This window comes from Nelusetta ayraudi, unplaced genomic scaffold (assembly GCF_046127955.1).
Source record: "Nelusetta ayraudi isolate G7.1 ecotype Tasmania unplaced genomic scaffold, CSIRO-AGI_Nayr_v1 ptg000019l, whole genome shotgun sequence".
In the NCBI taxonomy this organism is placed as follows: domain Eukaryota; kingdom Metazoa; phylum Chordata; class Actinopteri; order Tetraodontiformes; family Monacanthidae; genus Nelusetta; species Nelusetta ayraudi.
In genome coordinates this window covers 4,804,495-4,824,017 of record NW_027466069.1, presented here as the reverse complement: position 1 = coordinate 4,824,017, position 19,523 = coordinate 4,804,495, and the positions used below count along the sequence as shown (strand labels likewise).

General features: G+C 50.5%; 1 protein-coding gene across 1 annotated transcript in view; it reads right to left on the bottom strand.

Moving 5' to 3' along the window:
- Window positions 1-19,523, bottom strand: part of agrn (agrin) — a 258,671-nt gene that overhangs the window by 55,485 nt on the left and 183,663 nt on the right. The window contains exons 9-15 of the mRNA XM_076026536.1: window positions 15,314-15,511; window positions 14,360-14,560; window positions 8,335-8,477; window positions 7,707-7,812; window positions 4,437-4,556; window positions 3,424-3,588; window positions 1,328-1,471 (exon numbers count right to left, since the gene is read on the bottom strand). Of these exons, the coding sequence (XP_075882651.1) occupies window positions 1,328-1,471; window positions 3,424-3,588; window positions 4,437-4,556; window positions 7,707-7,812; window positions 8,335-8,477; window positions 14,360-14,560; window positions 15,314-15,511 (1,077 nt within the window). The remainder of the gene's footprint in view (window positions 1-1,327; window positions 1,472-3,423; window positions 3,589-4,436; window positions 4,557-7,706; window positions 7,813-8,334; window positions 8,478-14,359; window positions 14,561-15,313; window positions 15,512-19,523) is intronic.

Genomic DNA, 19,523 nt, shown 5'->3' with positions numbered 1-19,523 from the left:
GTTTCAACTCAACTGAAGAAAAGAAAAGGTGACAGTCACAGTATTTGACTGGCTGCACACCTGCCTTGATGAAATCTTATTTTGACATAAAGACACAGCGGTTAACCAGGACAGTCGTGTAGCTCAAGCGCTCAGATGGTGGCGGTGGTTTGGCGACTGTGGCAGCGGCCTCGGCGTTGCTAATTGGGCCGCTAATGAGTTGCTCTTGCACTTTGCAGCTCGGACACCAACTGCAGCCGACTTTTGTCGTCTGATTATCCGGCAAAGTTTTTCTTCTTTACAACCCAAGAGCCGCTGCACCCGTACCGCAATCATAAAACGGTCCAGTTACCTGCTAGCGTAGCGCGCGGTGAATTATTCATAGCTCGCGGAGCAGCGCCGAGATCAATGAGCTGCCGTTACAGGTACATATAAAAAAAAATAGGGTTGTGTAAACCTTTGTCAGGGGATTTTTTTTTTCCTCCCAACCCCCCACTGGGACAGAGTCCTGAAGGAGACTTTGAAGCTTTGAAGCTGCCGCAGCAGGAGCTCCAGTGGGTGGGGGAGGTGGTGGGAGGAGCCAGCATCCACCTGCCGGGCTGCCGAGCGTGTGGGGCCTTTGTGTTGTTGCCACATGACAGGGGCTTCGAGCAGCAGCCTCCCCGTCGCCACTGCCAACAGCAGCAGCGGCAGCGGCAGCGGCAGCGGCAGCAGCAGCAGCGGCAGTGACACCACACCTCCTCCTTTCATCTACTTCCTCCTCCCAGCGCCGCCTCCCCTCATCCTGCAGGCCCACCGCCGGCCCACCGCCGCCGGCTTCATTAAGCCTCCGACTCCCGGTCGATATCTGATGGCGCGTCTTAATCAAGGAGCTGCAGGAGCCGCGCAGCAGGAACTCACCTTTTCCTTCCACGCCGTCTCTTTAGCATGTGTAATTACTGAGGCCTTTCTTCTCGCCGGCGATCGAAGCCATCGACGGGATTCGTGCAGGAGGGTGAAAACGACCCCGGTGGGAGTGTGTTTTTTTTTCTTTTTTCTTTTTTCTCTGTTCTTCACCTCTGGACTTTGAATTTAATTTTAATGAGAGCGTCACGACGTGCATTAAGCAGCAAGCGATGATTTTTGCATGACGCCGATGTCAGCAGTGTCCTCAAGGCTCATCACAAACGACCAACTTGGCCAAGCAAAATAAAAATAAAATAAAAAGACTTTGATTTCACGCAATATTGGATTTTTGTTTTAACAAGAAAACAAGGACAAAAAAAACAACAACCCTTGACTGTTCAAATTGGAATATTTTGAGGGGGGGGGTCACAATTTTAGGGTTTTACCCGCCGCCGCCCTTTACCTTTGTCGCAGCCGTTCATTCCCATCATGCTTCCGTCCGGACACACGTTGCACTTCATGCCCTTCACTCCCGTCTTGCAGGAGCACAGGCCCGACATCTGCTCGCAGTCGTCGCGCACCGAGCCCGTGGCGTCGCAGTTGCACGCTGCCGAAGGGAGAGAAAGAGAGAGAGAAAGAAATACAACTGTGTTCAATTTTCAAGTCGAAAGCAACTACCGGGGCCGGAGAACACAACACCCAGCGCATTTCTCTGCTCCAGCGACGTGACTCGTGTGCGCTTGGCTTCGCCGCGCCACACGGAGGAAACGTTGGCGGCCGTTGGCGCCACCTCGGAGGGGAGGGAGGTGGTGTGGGAAGTGAGGGAGGAGGACAATGAGAATGTAATTGAAACTCAAGAAAAACAACCCAGGGGAAGGACATCAACCCCACGGTGTTCCTGGAATCACTGATGTGTGTGTGTGTTTTTTTTTTTCCTTCCTCCTCCCGCTGAGGCTGATATTGCGGTGCAGCGCATCGTCCGCCGGCCGCGGCTAAACCTTGTTAAGGTCAGGCCACAGGTGGAGCCGCCCGCGGCCGTCCTGCTGATGGCTGAAAATGTTCTCTGCCGCTGTTTCCCTGTGACGCCTCCGCCGCGGGGTACCGGACCATGCACCATATTGCTTCTTCTTTTTTCCCACCCCCAAAGACAAACAAGGGGTCGGGACCCCGGCGGTCCACGTGAATTAGGAATTAAAGCGGCTGATCCGATGAACGTCCCGACCGGGCCTGGGCTGGCGTTAAAGGTTGTGTTTCCCCGGTAAAAAAAAAAAAAAAGAAAGAAAAAAAAATCTGTCAGGTGAGCTCAGCTGGATGTCAGACAAAGGCAGTTGTTGCGCTACCCTGAAGCATCGGAGCAGCGACACGTTTTCATTTAACGACCTAATGTGCTTCTGACTGAGACTGTTTGATATTTTAGCTGATTCTCCTCCCCGGTGCAGAACCATATTGCTTCTGTTGGGTTGTAATGGCTCTTTTTTTTTTGTCTTATTCAAAGGTCCCATGTTCTACTTAGTTTCAGGTAATATTTCTGACCCTTGACCTCAACGGAACATCCTCACAAGACAAGGTCACCTGAAAACTGAATTGTTAGCCATCTGTTTACAGCCTCCAGATAAGAACTGTTTGGACGGGGGAGGAAAAGAAGGCGGAGTCAACGCCTGCCTGGCTGTGGAGCGTCGTCACTAATCAATGTGGTATCAGGGCCCTTTGTGACGTCACAAAGTACCGATCTATAGCCGTGAGCTGCGGAAGAGGAGTATCTTTTTTATATATTTCCGTGTTCACTGGCAGCACAGAGTCACGCTTTACTGTTAGAAACCATCAGTAAAGTGAACTGAGCACAATATGGGGCCCTTTAATAACCTGACTGTTGCATTTCTTTCCTCCTCTGGTTTCTGTTTCGCTTTGAACGCACACTGTCAGTAGCCTGGTAATGATTTTTTTTTTCCACATTAAAAATTCAAAAACTCCCCTTTAATTCGTATTTCTCAACGCTTTGATGAACAACCAGATCAAACCGACATGAAAAAGTTCTGCTCTCCACTAACCCCCCCCCCCACCTCCTCACTACCCCCCACCAACCCGCCCAAGATGGATTCTTCTTCCATCTGCGCGCTTTTACTGAAGCCCGCTGCCATTTTCCATTCGGACTCAAACTGGATGCACTTGATTATCATTTCATTACTCCTCCTCCTCCTCCTCCTCCGTCTTCCCACGTCACCGTTCTTTTGTCCCGGTTCACTCTTTTATTTTTTTTCTGCAGGATTGTGATTCTGCGCGCCATCGCCCACCTTGCTATGTGAATATAAATTGGCCGACTAATCAGATGACGACGGGAGGGGAGGGTGCGGGGTGGGGGAGTATCTCACAGATGGATATCTTAACTTTCTGCATGGCTTGAGGTGCGAAAACATCTCGGTAATTAGAGCGCGCCGACCCCTGACGGCGTGCGGACGGCAGCTGCGCTTAATGGGGAGGAACCAATGAGCCCCGTGCGTGTGTGTGACGCTCCGACAGCGGAACATGTGTTCGGGTCGGCGGCGGCGGCCGGTGGCTTACGCGTGCAGCCGCTCATGTTCTCCGTCACGATGCCGCGGAAGTTCCAGAAGCCCGGCTCGCAGCGGTCGCACTTCTGGCCGCCCACGCCCGGCTTGCAGGAGCACTGGCCGCTGCTCGGGTCGCACGTCCCCTTGTAGGAGCCGTAGGGGTTGCACTGGCAGGTACCTGGAGGGTGAGGTGGAGAGCGCTTTTATCACACTGGCCCTTCTGCCTCGCTCGGCTTTTTCCCGTTCACAAACAGGCTGATAGACATTAAAATATGCTGACAAATAAAAGCTGAATACTTGCTTCACATACTTGTGTACCAGTACTCACCAGTTCTGTGTGCAAACACGACGGAAAAACACAATACACTGTGTGTGATATGTATGGACGCTGTTGCGTGCTAGTTAATGCTAGCATCCGCTGGCTAGCCAACGTGGGAAGAGCTACGATTGCACTTTTAATCATAACGTTAACGTTGTAGTGTGTTTGATTCATGACTGATAAACTGTCGCCATCAACGTTTGTTTATAAGTTGCAGTTTAAAAATAATTAAACAAACAAATGAATGGCTGAAAAAAACCAAGACAGACAGAAAAGCCGCCTGCTGGAGCACGGCAGGATGGACGAGGTCAAATTTTTCTCCTTGTTCTTGCTCACGATCACGTGCACAAGGTCAAACCTCATGCCGGATTGATAAATGCTGATCTATGTCATGGAACAAGGGCCAATAGGTGCTCGCAGGAAGGAAACGCAGCGTTTTCTGGCCCCGCCCTCCATCAGTCTATCATCCCTCAACATCATTCAGATGAAGAGATTTTCCGATACGACGCAACATTATCATAATTATTGCCTGGGATCAGGATGAAAGCTTTTCGGCTGAGCAACTTTTAGTTCAGTAATTGCACTCAAGGACAACTCGTTCAGATGCTGAAATGGCTCGATATGATCTAAATAGCTTTTTTTTTGCTGCTTTTTCCTGTTTGCAGAACTCGGAGAAGTTGGAGGGAGAGAAACCCGGAGGGACTTACTGGGGCAGCCGGCCAGTCCGACTCCCAGGGCGGCCGTCTGGTTGTCGTTGCAGCAGCCGTACACGCTCAGGCTGCAGTGCTGCGGCTCGGCCGGCTCGGCCGCAGGTGCGGCTGAAATGGCTGACGAGGCAGGAGAGGAAACAGAACGGGAGAAGACAAAAGAGAGCGAGTGAGTCACGAAGTTATCGGGACGGGCAGCGAATTAAAACGAGGCCAATCTCTTAGCAACACAACTCTCCCCCCCTGCCCCCCCGTCCCCTCCAACTCTCTCGCCGACAATGAGGTTTGGCTGGAGGGGCCAGAGGTGGGGAGGCTGGCAGCCCGAGTCCTGATAACGCTCCTGTTTGCTGCCTTCCCACACAATGGCTCACAAATCGGTGACTAAAATGACGCTATTAGCCGGCCGCCCGCAGGAGACAAACAGCGGCGGCCGCTGCTGATTGGCTGCAGTTGAGTCTTTGCCACGTCTGCTCACCACGTTTGTCGATGCCTAACGTCGGAGGAGGCTGCCGAGGTCCGACAACCGTGGGGAGTGTAAATGTTGAAATTCTCTTCATGATTGAAGCTGAGGTGTCACGTGTGAATCTTTTTTTCTCCCCTCAACCCTGAATTGATTGATATAAGCTCCCCTCAGGCCCGGGAATCAAACCCACAACCTTCCTGCAGCCACTGACTGAACAAAACTTTTTTTCAGTTGCACTAAAGAAGAGAAAGACAATTTGCTGCTGCAAAAGAAAACTAGACTAAAAAAAGATAGCGGCATAGCAGCGCGATTAGCTTTAAAGTTATAAGGCTAAAAAAAAAAAAAAAAAAAAGGTTTTAAATTCAGTGCCTCAATCATGAACAAATCATTTTTTTTTTACTTGGATTGAAAAAAAAAAAAAGTCAAGCCAGGTTGCTACAACTAGCCCACTTCCTGTTTATGTCCCAACCCAGAAGAAGCCGATTGGTCCGTCTACTGGATTGGTTGCCGGGTTATTCATGAACTGGAGGCAGGAGTCAAGCTGCAGAGATCAAGAGCAGAAATCTCTCCTCCTCCTCCTCCTCCTCCTCCCGCCTCCTCACCCATTCCCTCCCCTCCTCCCCACCCCCCATCTGATTTCTTCCTCCTTGTGTTGCTTATTTGGAGTTAAGAGGCGGGACGCGCGGGGGCCATAAATCACACTGTTACTGCTGTGGCTATGAGCTTCTCGCTCTAATGCTGACGACTCGGCTCGCTCCGTCTTTATGCCCAGTGTTTCTCCGCTGCAGCCACCGGCTCTTGGACGCGCTTCATTTAACTCGGCGCTTTCCAGCCATCCGTGCAGTGAGATCTGTGCGCCCGGGCCTATTGGGGACGAGAGGGAACTTTTAATTTCATATGTTCTTGGACCCTACAGGGCTATTTTTTTCCCTCCTCAATCTTCAGCGGTCGACGTCCGGCATGAAAATTAGCTTCAGATTTGCAACGGCCTGCTGCTGAGCCTCCGCTAGACACACTTTCTGACTGAACACGTGCATGTTTGTTCATCTATTTTTTTTTATGCAGTAAAAACTTCAACTCAGATTTGCAAGCAACCTCCTAAAAAGCGAGAGCTCATTTAATTGGTTTTACTCCATTTTTTTAGCATGCTTCGACAACTCGGCTATGGAAGTAATCCCTCTGTGATGTCACAGAGGGCACTGGTCCCTCTCCTAAATTGGTGATGACACCCTAAGCCAGGCTTTCTTCTGAGACCACCTTGTTTTTGTGCCCTTCCAAACACGAACGAGGTCAAATAAAGCCTCGGTTTTAGCATGAAGGTAAAAACCCAGAGGGCGGCTGGAAACAGAGGGCTAAATACGCTACGACATAATAGTTGCTTTTTTGTGGGATAATCAGTTGTGCTCCACTGGGAAATAAAGATCTGGATATGGGCAATGATATGACACTCCTGGCATTTTATGCAAAAGAGGCTATTATTCTGTTTTTCTAAGTTAAAATTAGCAGCTGCTAAAAAAACAACAACGAGGCAGCTGTTTGCACTTTGCTCGTGTCAGTAGCTTTGTTCCGATAAGTTTCCAGAGCTTTCGAGGTCAAACCAAGTTTCTCCTGGCGAGGCCAGAGCGGAGGGCGGCGATATTCCCTGGGATCTCTGCTTTTTTCCACTTGCCAATATAAGCGCGGGAGCCCAGAGCTCTCGCACCCGTGGAGGACTCTTCAAAAATGAGAATTGATTATCCACGGATGGTGGAGAAGCGTGAGAGTCAGTGCCCAAGGAGTCCAGCTTAGAAGAGAGTGGAGCGCGCAGGGGTATGTGGCGGGGACGCGGGGGAAAAAAGGAGGAAAAAACACAGAGGCAGCACCCTCCTTTTTCCCCCTCTTTCAACTCCCCGTCCTTCTCCACTCTCAGACCCCAGAGGGAATCAACCGGGGCCGGAATGATCAGACAAAATCCCTCAACCCCTTAACTGCCTCCCAAACCCCCCACCCAGACAAACACACTCAAACTCAAACCCAAGAGAGCGAGAGGAAAAGCACTTTCAAGTGGCGGCAGGAACAGGAAGCCGCTGACCTCTGCCGACCTTGCACAACAGCCGGATCAATCAGAACTTTTTCCGCAACATCTGTCAGGTCCTTCACGCCAACCTCCACGTTATGGGCGTTTCTCGCGAACGAAGTGGGCGGCGGAAAAATTAGCTCCAAACTGGTGACGGGCGAGGAAAAGTTGCAAAGAACGGCTGCTCGCTAAAGCGATTAGCGTGGAGGCTACTTACAAGTGGCGGCTTTAGCAAGAGGTGGATTGCATTTTCACACTGACGACGCTGAATGGATTTGGACCATTCAGTCCAATCCATTCAGCCGCCTTGAATAGGTTTGCCTTCCATTTCCAAACTATTTCTACTGGCTCTCTCGCAGATGGATGTGCACTCTTACTCCAAGTCAGGGTGCCAATTTGGATCTTTTTGGCGATCACAATAGGTTTACAGTCAAAAAAGGTCACTTAGCAGGTGTTATTCAAAGGGGTCATGAGTGCAAGTTTGATGGTTTCAATCTGAGCAGGAAGTGACTCGTTGCAGCAATCGGCTGGTCCGTGTCAATGCCTCTGAGAAGAGACGCTTCACTTGCACCAAAGACTAAAGACAAAAGCATCCAACGACCATCTCAGTGACGTCAGGCCTCTCGGCTGAAGGTCATGCGGGGCAGAGAGGCTGCGTCCTATGTTCAGCTGCCCCTCATGGGTGAAATGAGTGGAAGGAAATGGGAATGTCAATGGCGATGGCTCTGTGCGATGACAGACGTGCACAGACCTGGACAAGGTCCCTGGTTCTGGACCTGCAGGTGCTCCTGTTTCTCACAGCGGGCCTTCTTCACCTCGCACTCGTTGCTGTAGTTTTTGCCGTCGGAGCCACAAACCTGCGAGGAAGGCACGAGTCAGAGGGTGAGGAGCGAACATTGACACGAACGAACACACGGACTCAAGACTTCAGGATGTGGTTCACAGCTATCGGGGTGTAATGCTTTTTATGAATATCCCTTGATTATCTCAAAATAACTCTGCTATTCCTGCAAATCCATGCTGAAATACAAAGTCAGAGTGTTGCCGAACTAAAAAAACGAAAAAAAGTACAACTTTGGCGTACCAAATAAAAAATATCTTGACTTTCCTAATTTTTGCTTTTTGAAATCCTCATCATCATAAGATTTAAGGCTACAAAGATTTTTTTTCTTCTTCGCTGTCGGATTATATCCAGTTTCTACTTGCAACAAAAGTGGAGCTTGTCACACTCTGCGGTTCCAAAGACTGCTTTGAATTATTTATTTATTCTTTCGGGGGCCCGAGGCACATCCAATGTCCTCACATCTCAGTCACGACTCTGAGCGTACGCCAGCCGCGGATGTTAGCGTGCACGATGAGGCCGTGCTGGGAACTCCTACCGTGCTGTGGGGGACGCTGGCGCAGGAGAAGTCGCAGATGCAGCGGTCGTCCTCGGCGTCCTCGTCCCAGGAGCCTCCGAAGGTTCGGCAGCGGTCCTGTTCGCAGCTCTCCACGCCCGACCCCGACGCCCCCGAGCCGCACTCTGCAGGGAACACACACACAGGCAGCGGGAAGACACACCGTCATCGAAGAGGCAACGGAAACCAACGCGGCGGGACGTCTTTCAACCAAAGTATCAAGCTGAAGCACGGGAACATTTTTCAGTTTAAGATTACAATGCTCTTAAGTTGGTTTAACTGTCATTTCTTTTTGCTGCTGCTGCTGAGGAAAGGAGACCAAAGGCACCGCTGGTGGCACAAGATAATGACCGAGCGTAAAGAAGGGGGAGAGATTGACTAAATAAATTAGACACAACATCACGGCACCAACCGGCTTTTTTCATTTCCATTAGATCAGACACATAGGAGGGGAAAAAAGAGCAGAGGGAATTATTAACTCTGGCCTCCAAGTGTGCCGAGTGAATTGGTGGCGAGGTCTTCGCTGCACGGGTGCCTGCTTCCTGATATGAGAAGGCATCTAATTGCAAAGTGTTCTGTAAAATCTAATTATCTGATGAGACTTTAGAGGGAGGAGAAGAGGAAGAAGAAGAAGAAGAGGAAGAAGAAGAAGAAGCAATTACATAAGCACGGCCCTTCCATTAGTTTTGAAAGTGCACTTTTCTGGATGTAAAAGTCTGGGCTACCGGTTAAACAAAGTCCTATTATCTCTCTCGCCCGGTGCGTCTGGGTTCAGCAAACAGACGACGGCGTGAGTCCGCGGCGTGAACGTCGGGGCGAGAGGATGAGAAATTTGAAGTTTTAACAGGAACAAATGGAGACCAAAAAAAAAGAGAAAATTGGGGGCTTTTGCAAGAGTGTGGGATGGAAATAAAAAACATCCGAAACAGTCGGCACAGAGGGTGGACGGATGGATGGATGGATGGATGGATGGATGGGTGGATGGATGGATGGATGGATGGATGGATGGATGGATGGATGGGTGGATGGATGGATGGATGGATGGATGGATGGATGCATGGATGGATGGATGGATGATTCAACGCCGCTAGACAGGGACACACCGAAGGCTCGCAGCAAGTTCCTTTCAAACCATTCTGCTATTCAGAAAAAGAAAAATACGGCAGAAGTAAAAGCTCGCAGCACAACTGAAAGCATCCGCAACGAAAAAAAAGTAAAATAAAAAAAAAATAAATAGAAAGCATCGGGAAAGAAAGTCGTTTCTCCTCCACGCTGCCGCTTCCATATTTCCACTGCGCTTTCAGAGGCCTCGTACTCAACTCTCGTGCTGTAGGACCGCCTAATGGGGAAATCAATGCGGCCGCCACGGAAGTGCCACTTAGCATAAGCCGTCTTCTAAAGCAGATTAAGAGGCGGGTCATCGTGCTGCCGTGCTGGGAGTGGCGGGCGAGGGAGGGAGGGAGGGAGGGAGGGAGGCCCCGGCCGCTCGGCAACCAGCTGTGACAGCCGAGTGGTCGATGCAGCGCAGGGGCCCGTCACTTCATTGGTGGCGGCGGCGGCAAAAGCATCAGGACTCCTTGGGGGAATTCCCAGGTCTCCAGTTTTAACCAAGCGCGACATTCGACCACGACCATTACGCTGGAATCTGCCCCCCTTCGCTGTCTATCGATTGGCAAGACGCAGTGGCGACCAAAAAAATAACGCGTCCGTCGGCTAATGGGTTGTCTCGGCGGCGTGGGTGCGCTATTTGTGCGGCTTCAAAGAGCCCGACGTCAGCTGACGGGGGCGCCATCCCGAGGTGAGGTAATCAGAGCGCCGGCCTTGGCGATGCGGCTCAGCGAGACACGATGAAAAAAAAAGGGAAAATTGCATAGGTGGCCAATTCATATTCCGTTCGACGGAGAGAGCAGATAAATAATAAATAAAAAGGAGGTAAGACTTCAGCCGGCACAAAATAAAAGGGGAAAGGCGAAGGGGGGTGGGGGGTCGGGGGGGGGGGGGTTCTAATTAGCCGGCGAGCTTTGATGCGGCCGCCACCCGCGCCGCCTCTGAACCTTTCAATTAATCCAGTGCCAGCCAGCAGGACGGCGTCAGGGGCTGCGTCAGCTCCTCCAACCCGTCCGCTCCGGCCTCCTTCACTCCATCACGTCGGGGGTAGCAGGGAGGGTGGTGGTGGGGAGGGGTGGGGGCGTCCGTTTAGCCAGCGGAGGTGAAGGGGGCGGAGGAAGGGGAAAATATGATGTTCTGTAAAAATGGAGATCAGCAAGGAGGGGCGTGGGGGGGGGGGGTAATATTAGAAGGAGGAGCTTTTGGCCGCAGGAGTGAAGGTGGAGACGTCAAAGCCGTCCGGACGTGTTTGCTGGTTTGACGTGAGGAAAGAAAAGATGCGGACAAGGGCAGAAACGACAGATTATTCAGTGAGGTTGGCCTGGTACCTCCTGCTATCGCCGCCTCGCCCAATGCCGAGCACGGACACGCCTTGTTTGAAAAAACAAAACAAAACAAAAAAAAACCTGTTCTGCCCACAGTGGCCTTTTTCACCCAAGGATACGGTGGGATTTGCATTTGTTCTTAGTTTTTTTTCCCCCCCGCTCCGTCTATCAGTCCTTCCTGTGACCTGACCGATGCGACTCGAGCGGTGTCGGTCCCAATAAAATTGGAGAGGTGGTGGAGATGGATGGTGAGGAGGGACGAACGAACGAACGGATGGGAACATCTGCTGCTGCGTGGCAGGAAGTAGGGTGCCTTCTTCCTCTTGCTAATGTCCATTTAATCAATTAGAAACCAAAAAAAAGAAAAAAAGAAAAAACGGGTAGGCGACCACGGACGCAACACAGGCGAAGCGCTCCTTGCCTCTGCCGCCGTTCCATCAGCGTGGAGGAAGGAAACGCAGAGCTGCAGCCAGCTGTGAAATTAAACAGGTGATAAATTTCCCCGTGCGGCCACCAGCGGGGGCGCTGTCATTTTTCATCTCTGTTAAACAAAAAGCGCAAGAAAACAACTTCCATTTTCATGCTGGCCGCCCCTCCGACCCGCCCGTCCAAGAAGACTAATGAGGATGTTTGCGTTGGGTTTTATTTAATTTTTTTCCCCCCCTGAACCGCTGGGTGCCGGGACCTGCGCTAGCTAGCTCAATGAATCACGCGCTCACTTCCTCCTCAGGCTTATCTGCGATGTGAAGTATGGAGTGCGGGGGCCTCGGCGCGGCGCTGTGATGTAGAGGCCTCGCCGCCGCCGCCGCCACAGAACTCCCTTTATAAGACAGTGTTTTATGTTCAAAGGGCTGCGCCGGTATTAAAATCTCACAACACGATAATGCCTCCGTAAGGGGCTCCGCGAGAGAATATTGACTGCACAATGACAAATAAGAAAGACTATTGGGAAAAAAGGGTGGATGGCTTTTATTAAAAAAAAAAAGAAAAAGGAAAAGTCCCGTCGGTGTGTTTCAGTTCTTGTGTAACGCACAACGTGAATTTCTTGCTGTGAATGACAGCGTTGATTTGACCAAGTGACCATCGAAATGATTGCTAGTTATGTTATGCTAGCTAGGATGTATACGCTAGCAAAACACAAAGGATGATGGGAAAGTGGGACTGTGGACTATGGTATTGTATAAAACATCAGATATCCACATCATACAGCTCTGACACAGCAACTATAACTACACACTCACCCGCCACTTCATTAGGCAGCTGTTGCTGTGCAAGGTGCACCTAACAAAAATGGCACCTGGGGGTCCAAATTCCCACTTTTGCTCCGAAACTAAAACACACACATTTAGAGGGAGGAGGCGTCGAAATAAAACTAACCCTCGCCTTCGAGTTCAGCCAAGTCAGAGCGAGTCGGGCACGTTTGGAGGGAAATGGAGCCACTTGGCTCTTGATTGCTTGATAATGGCACCGGACTTCCTGCCGAGGGTCCGCGTTGGTGCTTTGAAGGCAAAAGGCGGGGGGGGACTGCACGCAGGACGGAGGCCCGAGCGAGGCGGGCGAGAGGAGCAGCGGTCACCCCCGAGGTGAAACCCATCGATCGAGGACGAGCCAAAGCGCTCGGAAAAAAACTATTTATTTCCCAAAGCAGCACGATTCTGATGGAGAAAGAACTTTGAAAGAAAATCACGATTGTGTGAGACGGCAGACAGCGGCGGTGGCGGCGTGGGAGGGGGGGGGGGAGGACGAGTGTAAAGAAAAAAAAAGAAGAAAAGAGATTCTATTGTATGAGCCAGATGGTTTTTCTTCAAAATGATGGGAGAAAAAAAAAAAAGAAAAGGGAAGAGATTCTCAGGGACGGCGTTGGAGAGCGGATGAAATAGAGAAAGTGGGGGAGGCGTCTCGAGCGAGCACGGCGGCGTCCTTGGCGGGGGGGAGGAGGGAGAGAGAGAGAGAGAGAGAGAGAGAGAGAGAGAGAGTGAGTGAGTGAGAGAGAGAGAGAGAGAGAGAGAGTGAGTGAGTGAGAGAGAGAGAGAGAGAGAGTTTCTGCCTGATGCCAGACTGCCGCCACGCTGGGAAGGCGAGTGTCCTCAAGCATCTGTGCAGCTGCAGCAGCAGCAGCAGCAGCAGCAGCAACAGTGAGTCACATTTCTTCATGCGCCACATACGGCGAGCGGTCGAGAGACAGAGAGAGAAAGAGAGAGAGAGAAAAAAAGGTCACTCGTCTCAGTCAATGAAATGATGTTAAATCGACCACGAGGGGCCTCGGCGGCGCCGCTCGCCTCGCAGGCCGCCGGGCCCACGAGCGGGACAATGGTGGGGGGAGGGGGGGAGGGATCGAGGCGGCGGGGAGGGTGGGGGGCGATAAGGAGGAAGCACTCGGGGCGGCAGAATCAAAATGGGACAGGATTTCTTTCATTTCTATTAACTCTGTCCTCCGTCTCCCCTCCGCTTGGTCTTATTTTTTTCACCTCCTTCCTCTCGTCCCTCGGTGGCGGCGGAAGCGGCGGCCGGCAGGTTCTGCTGTCTGCTGCACCTCGTCAGCCACAGAAGCCCCGAGCTGCGGCGTCAACAACCCCCCCCCCCAGAGCAGCCGGGCGGCGGCCAGTCGTGTGATTTCCCCCCTCAAACTCTCCGACGGAGATGCGATTTGCCCGATTTGAATTAGATCGCAATTCCTCAGAATGAGAGGGAGCGAGGGCGCCCTCCGGGGGTGGAAATCTGGCGGCCGCCTGCATTAGCCATTAGCCGCCGGTCACACGTTTGACATCATAATTGGGACAGAGGGGCCTCGGTGAGACTCGATTCCTTATTAAACAGGCCGCAGCAACAAATGAAAAAGAATAAATAAATAAATACATAAATAAATAAATAAAAGAGGAAACTGATGGTGGCTGGTTGCAACAGACGCTGATGAACGATGAATTCTGCTCCTGCTTCCACTCTCCTGGTGTGATGGTGTGAAACGCATCACAGTGCATTCGGGGGAACCTTCCACCAGCCGGTCCAACCAACCAGGAGGTTTTTTTTCTCTCCATTTTCTCACTTGAGCAGCAAGATTGTCCTTGCTTTGTGTTTCCTGAGCTGCTGACTATTGATACCCGCGAAGGCTGCCGCAAAAGACGGGAAAAATTCAATAACTTCTCCGCACCAGCCGAAGCTGATACCTTGACTTTGATATTTTCTGATACTTTAGACAAACAGCGATCGCAGGGGGCAAAAAAAAGGAAAATAAATATTTACACCCAAAACCTGGGAGTGTGTGCGATTACTTCCACCCGAAAGCAAAGTGGAAAGAGCCAACCCATTAAGCAACCGCTTCAATAATGTCGCCGTGAAATGAATCGCCCGGCGTGAAGTTGTGCGTTCACGCAATAGGTTTGTGTCACGATTCGCCGCCGCGGTCGTCCCGCCTGGCGCCGCGCCGGCGGCAGCCATCCGCAGATGGTGACCGGTGCAGCTCAGGTCGCTTGATAAAGATAATTGCGCCATTTCGGCGGCCAGTTGGCAGGTTTAATCGCTCGCTCGCACACACACATTTCACACACACTTCACACACGCACGCACGCACACCGTACCTTCGTCGCAGCTGCCGGGCCGGGCCGCGTCGATCCGCCTCTTCTGCAGGCAGGACGACAGGCGCAGCTCGCACTCGTTGTCGTAGGTGTTGCCGTCGCTGCCGCACACCAGCGAGAGAGGCTCGCCCGAGCACGGCTGGCACTCGCACTGGTTGAGGACGCAGCGGGCGCCCCAGGCGCAGACCACGCCGCCGCAGGTTTCTGGTGGGGGGGGGGAACAGAAGAGGTCAGAGGTGACTGGAGAGGAAAGTCAATATCCACCAAAGGTTTGATTCGTCTTTAAGTGCCTGAATTATGCGGAATTCCTCTCGATACTTCTTTCAATTTAAGCACACACACACACACACACACACACACACACACACACACACACACACGTTTCAAATTTGTTTATTTTCAACAATCTGCATCTGCTGTCTGGCAAAAAGGAAAATCCTTCGTTAACGTCTTTTATCAGCGCCGCTAGCCAAAAAGAGTGTGGTAAAACTATGGAAATCTTCCCCTTTGTGATGTCACAAAGGGCACCAATAACGTCTCTCCCAGGTTAGCCCACCAAGCCGGGAGTTTCTTCCACCTCTTAAGCTTAAGCAGGAGGCTGAAACTCAGCTTTATCGGGGAGGATGTAAACAGAGGGCTAAAAGTGCTGTTTTCAGCAAAAAGTGGGATGAAAAAGTCCGAACTGAGATCACTCCTACTGTGAGGCCTTTAAAAGGAGGAATCTGGCACCACATCACCTGCAATAAAGTTTAACTTTAAGCAGAAATGTCTGCACTTCCGTGGCTGCAGCCGTCAGAGTGAATCTGATCAGTTCCGGGTTTGAAAGCTGCAGCTTCCTGAACTCTGCGTCCGTTCAATACGGACGCTTCTTTATTCCAACTCCCGGCCGGTTCCCGCTGCCTCGCTCCCTCGCTCCCTCACCACGTGCCGCGTCGACACATGCGTCGCGCCACTTACTGCACTCGCCCTGGCCGACCACGCGCAACTCCATCTGCTCCTTGCAGGCGCGCACGTTGAGCTCGCACTCGCTGGTGTAGGTGGCGCCGTCGCTGCCGCACACGGGCTGGCGGGACTCCACGCACTCGGACGGACACACGCAGCGGCCGCTCTGGGCGTCGCAGATCGCCCCGAACGAGCAGTTGGCACAGGCCTCATCTGTATGGAGATAAGAGAGGGGGGTGGGGGGGTGAGAGGTGAGAGAGGCTCAGAGAGTGTGTGTGTGTGTGTGTGTGTTCTCACGATCTGATCGCAGGTAGCGGGCAAACAGCCTCATTAGCCTCTTTGTGCAAATGTTTGCTGTGCAGACTCACACAATGAGTTACACCGATTAATCAGTGAATGGATTTTCAGTTTTTTTCTACTATTATACTATTATCATTATTCATTATATGCCATTTAATGATTCCCAGGACACAAATAAATTTAAAGTTGAAAAAAGTATATATATATATATATACTATACTATATTATATTAATGTATTATTAACATAATTTTGGTTCTTTAAAATCACAATTAAACATCAGATGAATACAAGTCATTGTTTATATATCTATCTATCGATCTATATATATATATATATGTGTATGTATATATATATATAAAAACGCATAGAAGAACGTGTAAGAAAAAGTGTGAAATTGATTTGTTATGACTATCGAATTTACAAACAAGCTTGTTTTTTAGATTCAAAACAAGCTTAAACAGTCGCCGCCCAATCCTAATTTAACCACCCTATCCAACCAACCAAAGCTTCAGTGCTGCATTAAAATACGAGTTGAATTCAACACACAAGCAGTAAAAAATTGTTTGAAAAGATTCTCCGGGGAGAAAGTGCCGTGGGACACAAGGAGCTGCTGAAGCCATCAAACTGAAACTCTCACCAGAATCCAACTGATGAAAAGAATAGCAAAATAGTAAGGTCTTTTTTTTTTATTATATATATAGAAATGCACCAAGTTCCAGTTGAGAAAAGTGTTCTCTGCCACCGAGGGCGTTGGGAAGAAGCTGGCAGGGACGTCTGCAGGAGCGGTCAGAGGTGGAGCTTCTCCTCCTGGGAAACGGGCCACACGGCAGTCTGGCTGCATCTCCGGAAAACACCAAACCGTTTTTTTTTTTGTTGTTGTTTTTTTTTCATATTCTGGTGCGATGAAGCAAAGTGTTTGACCTGAATTGCGGCGGCTCTATCTAATGAGAGCCAGATCGTCCCTGCGGAGGCGCGGGGGTGCCAGCGCCTCCGCGCTCACATCTTTGAGGGACACTTCTGAGCACCAGGTAGTTGAAAAAGAATAACAAACTCCAGTTTGAGCGAGAAAAGTTGCACTTTCCCCCCCCCTCTCAATCTTTCATATCCGCCTGATAAATATGCTGTTTTCCCTGAGAACTTTGAGTCAGCATCAACCAGATCCGTGCCTGTCTTCTTCCCCCCTCCTCCGTGAGAGAAGAGAGTCCACACACACATCCAAAATGCTAATGACACTCTTTTTCAGAGCGCACGAATCGCTTGGATCATCTCCAGAGTAATTGGCTGCTTCAGAGCTTTTTTTTTTTTTTTACTTCCCATAAATGTAATTTTTTAAGGAAAAAGGCTTGTCAGGGTTGGCAGGATCACTGGCGACTGGTGTCACCTCAGTGTGCGGCGGCGGACAAACGAGTAGGGAGAGGCAGAAAAGCCCCCCCACCCAACACCCACCCGCCGCCCTTCCCCCGCCTCCTCCGACACCAATTACACCTGCAGGATTTCATTAGCGCGGCTCGCTTTCGCATTCAATTAGGGGCCGGCTCATAACTGCTTCTGGTTTGCCGCTAATTGAGGGAGGTGAGGCCCGCTGCCGGAACCTTCCGCATTAATAATGTGATTATTACTCTTTACGACTCTTCTCCGTTCCTTCCATCGCTTTATCTGGTGCCGCCGTGCCCCTGATTAATAGCCTTGACTTCACCCTGCACGGCGCTTTACATTATTCAGGCAATAAGCCTCTGTGGCTGCTTAAACACTGGAGAGAAATACTTTGCCAGGGGAAAACAGGGAAGACAAATTTATTTTTTAAAAAGGTCTAAAAATGTTTTAGGATGAAAAACGTTTTAAATTTCGCTGAATCCCAATAACTGTTGTTGATTATTTGCCTGATTTTTTCCCCGTGTTTCAAAAGGTTTGGCTGCATCAGAGGCAAACATACCAATTATTTTGTTGTTCATTGTTAATAAGAAAACTAAATTGTTGTTGTTGTTGTCTTGTGGTCCGGATGTGTACACTGAGCATTGTATATGCTGACGCTCATTCAAACAAGTGCAATGAACAACTCCCTTGTGTGAATCGCCAGTGAACTACTTTACATCTCTGAACCCAATCAACCAAATTCTGGCAGAACACGACAGTGCGACCGGATCTCACTGCTGCTGCCGGTGCAATGACACTGAGAGACATCCAGTCGGCTGCAATCAGAACTGCCCCAACAAACATCCTCATTCCACCTCCGGAAGGGGAAAAACATCCTCGACTAGGAGGTAGAAATCAGCGGATTTGGATTTTGGGGGTTTTTGTTCTGGGATAGGGAAAGTGGAGAAATGCGGTGGACTCACACGCAGCCGTCCAACACTTTGGGGATTAACTGGAACGATGAGCGTGCGCCAGGCTTGAGCACCACCACCACCACCACCACACTAATGCTCCTGTTTGCTGGATGGGAGCAAATCCGGCCACCGCCGCGGCAACCAGCAGCCTCCCAAATCTGGTGGAAGGTTTCCCAGAAGTGGGCTTGGCAGTGGGAGCGGCGCCTCCTGCCTGCCGCCTGCTGTAGAGGCGAGGCGTTGAGCAATCACGGGGAAAAAAAAAATAACCCAGAACAAAACAACAAAAAAGACCAGAAATATCTGCTCGCTCGGATCCTTTCTGGCCGACTGTTTCGCTGGTTTATTCATGCTATAAGGAGGGAGTCAGGTGGTCCAATGTTGATGTTTGGGTTGATCGGCAGATGACAGCAATAGCCGGGTATGTGTGGGTGTGTGTGTGTGTGTGTGTACTGTGATAAAAATAAACATGAAATGATTCTGGCCGATGGACACGACTCGGCTCCGCTCCGGCTGCTGTAAATCGGGAAGTGGATGCGGCCGCTGTGCTGCTCGGCTATCGGGAGACGATAGCAGCGCCGCTTTATCAGCTCCCTGCCCTCGCACCTGGCTCTCCACACTCTCCTGATCCTCCCGACAAGGAGGCGCATCACAGCCCAAACAGGCAGAAAGTAGGAAACGTCGCTCGAGGGGCCTCAAAGATGGCGCAGCGCACTCCTCCGACGCTCTGTCGTTCCCGCGGCTGCGACGGCGATAAGTTGGAGCCGACGCTGCCGAAAGGAGGCGGGAAAAAACTTCACACGATAAGGTGAGAGAGAGAGAGAGAGAGAGAGAGAGAGAGAGAGAGAGAGAGAGAGAGAGAGAGAGAGAGCGAGTAGAAAGAAAGGAAAAGTACGGAATTGTGAGCGATTGTATGACACATGCGAGCACGGCTGCACTAACTTTAGCGACTATGATCTTTCATCTCCGTCAAACACCTTTCAAGTCCTGCGATGCAAAAAAAAAAACGTCCGGCCTCAGCAGCAAATCTTCAGCGCAACGCAGCGTGTCCGAGATCAAAGTCTGATATTTTAAGGCTTTCTCGTGCCAGGTAAGAGAGAGAGAGAGAGAGAGAGAGAGAGAAAATGAAGCTGTATCCCTGAAAAATAGCCCAAAGAGTGAAAACTTCAGCATGACGGCTCAGGTATCTACCGGATGGACACGGCGTCGACTGAAAGTCGGAATCAGCACCAAATGAAAGCTGGAATATACAATTTTTTTTTTTTTATTTCTGCTAGTGGGTGAAGCTGATTGGCAGCTCGTCGGAGCCTTTGATCCGGGCTTTTTGGCAGCCAGATGTGAGGAGATGCCTGATATGATGATGACGTTTGATGTTTGACACCCTGCTGGAGGCTGGCGGTACTGCAGGCGGAACACACGGCCGAGTCCTTGTGGCTGCAGACTTCACTTTATTTTATGGACTTTAAATTTTAAGTCCCTGTATTACGCCCATTTTTTAAAATCTTAATTTAACCCACCTAAATCCCAGACTCAAGGCCGGGATTAATAATCCCCAAAAAAATAAAATAAAATATAATGTCCAGAGATCTGAAAACAGCC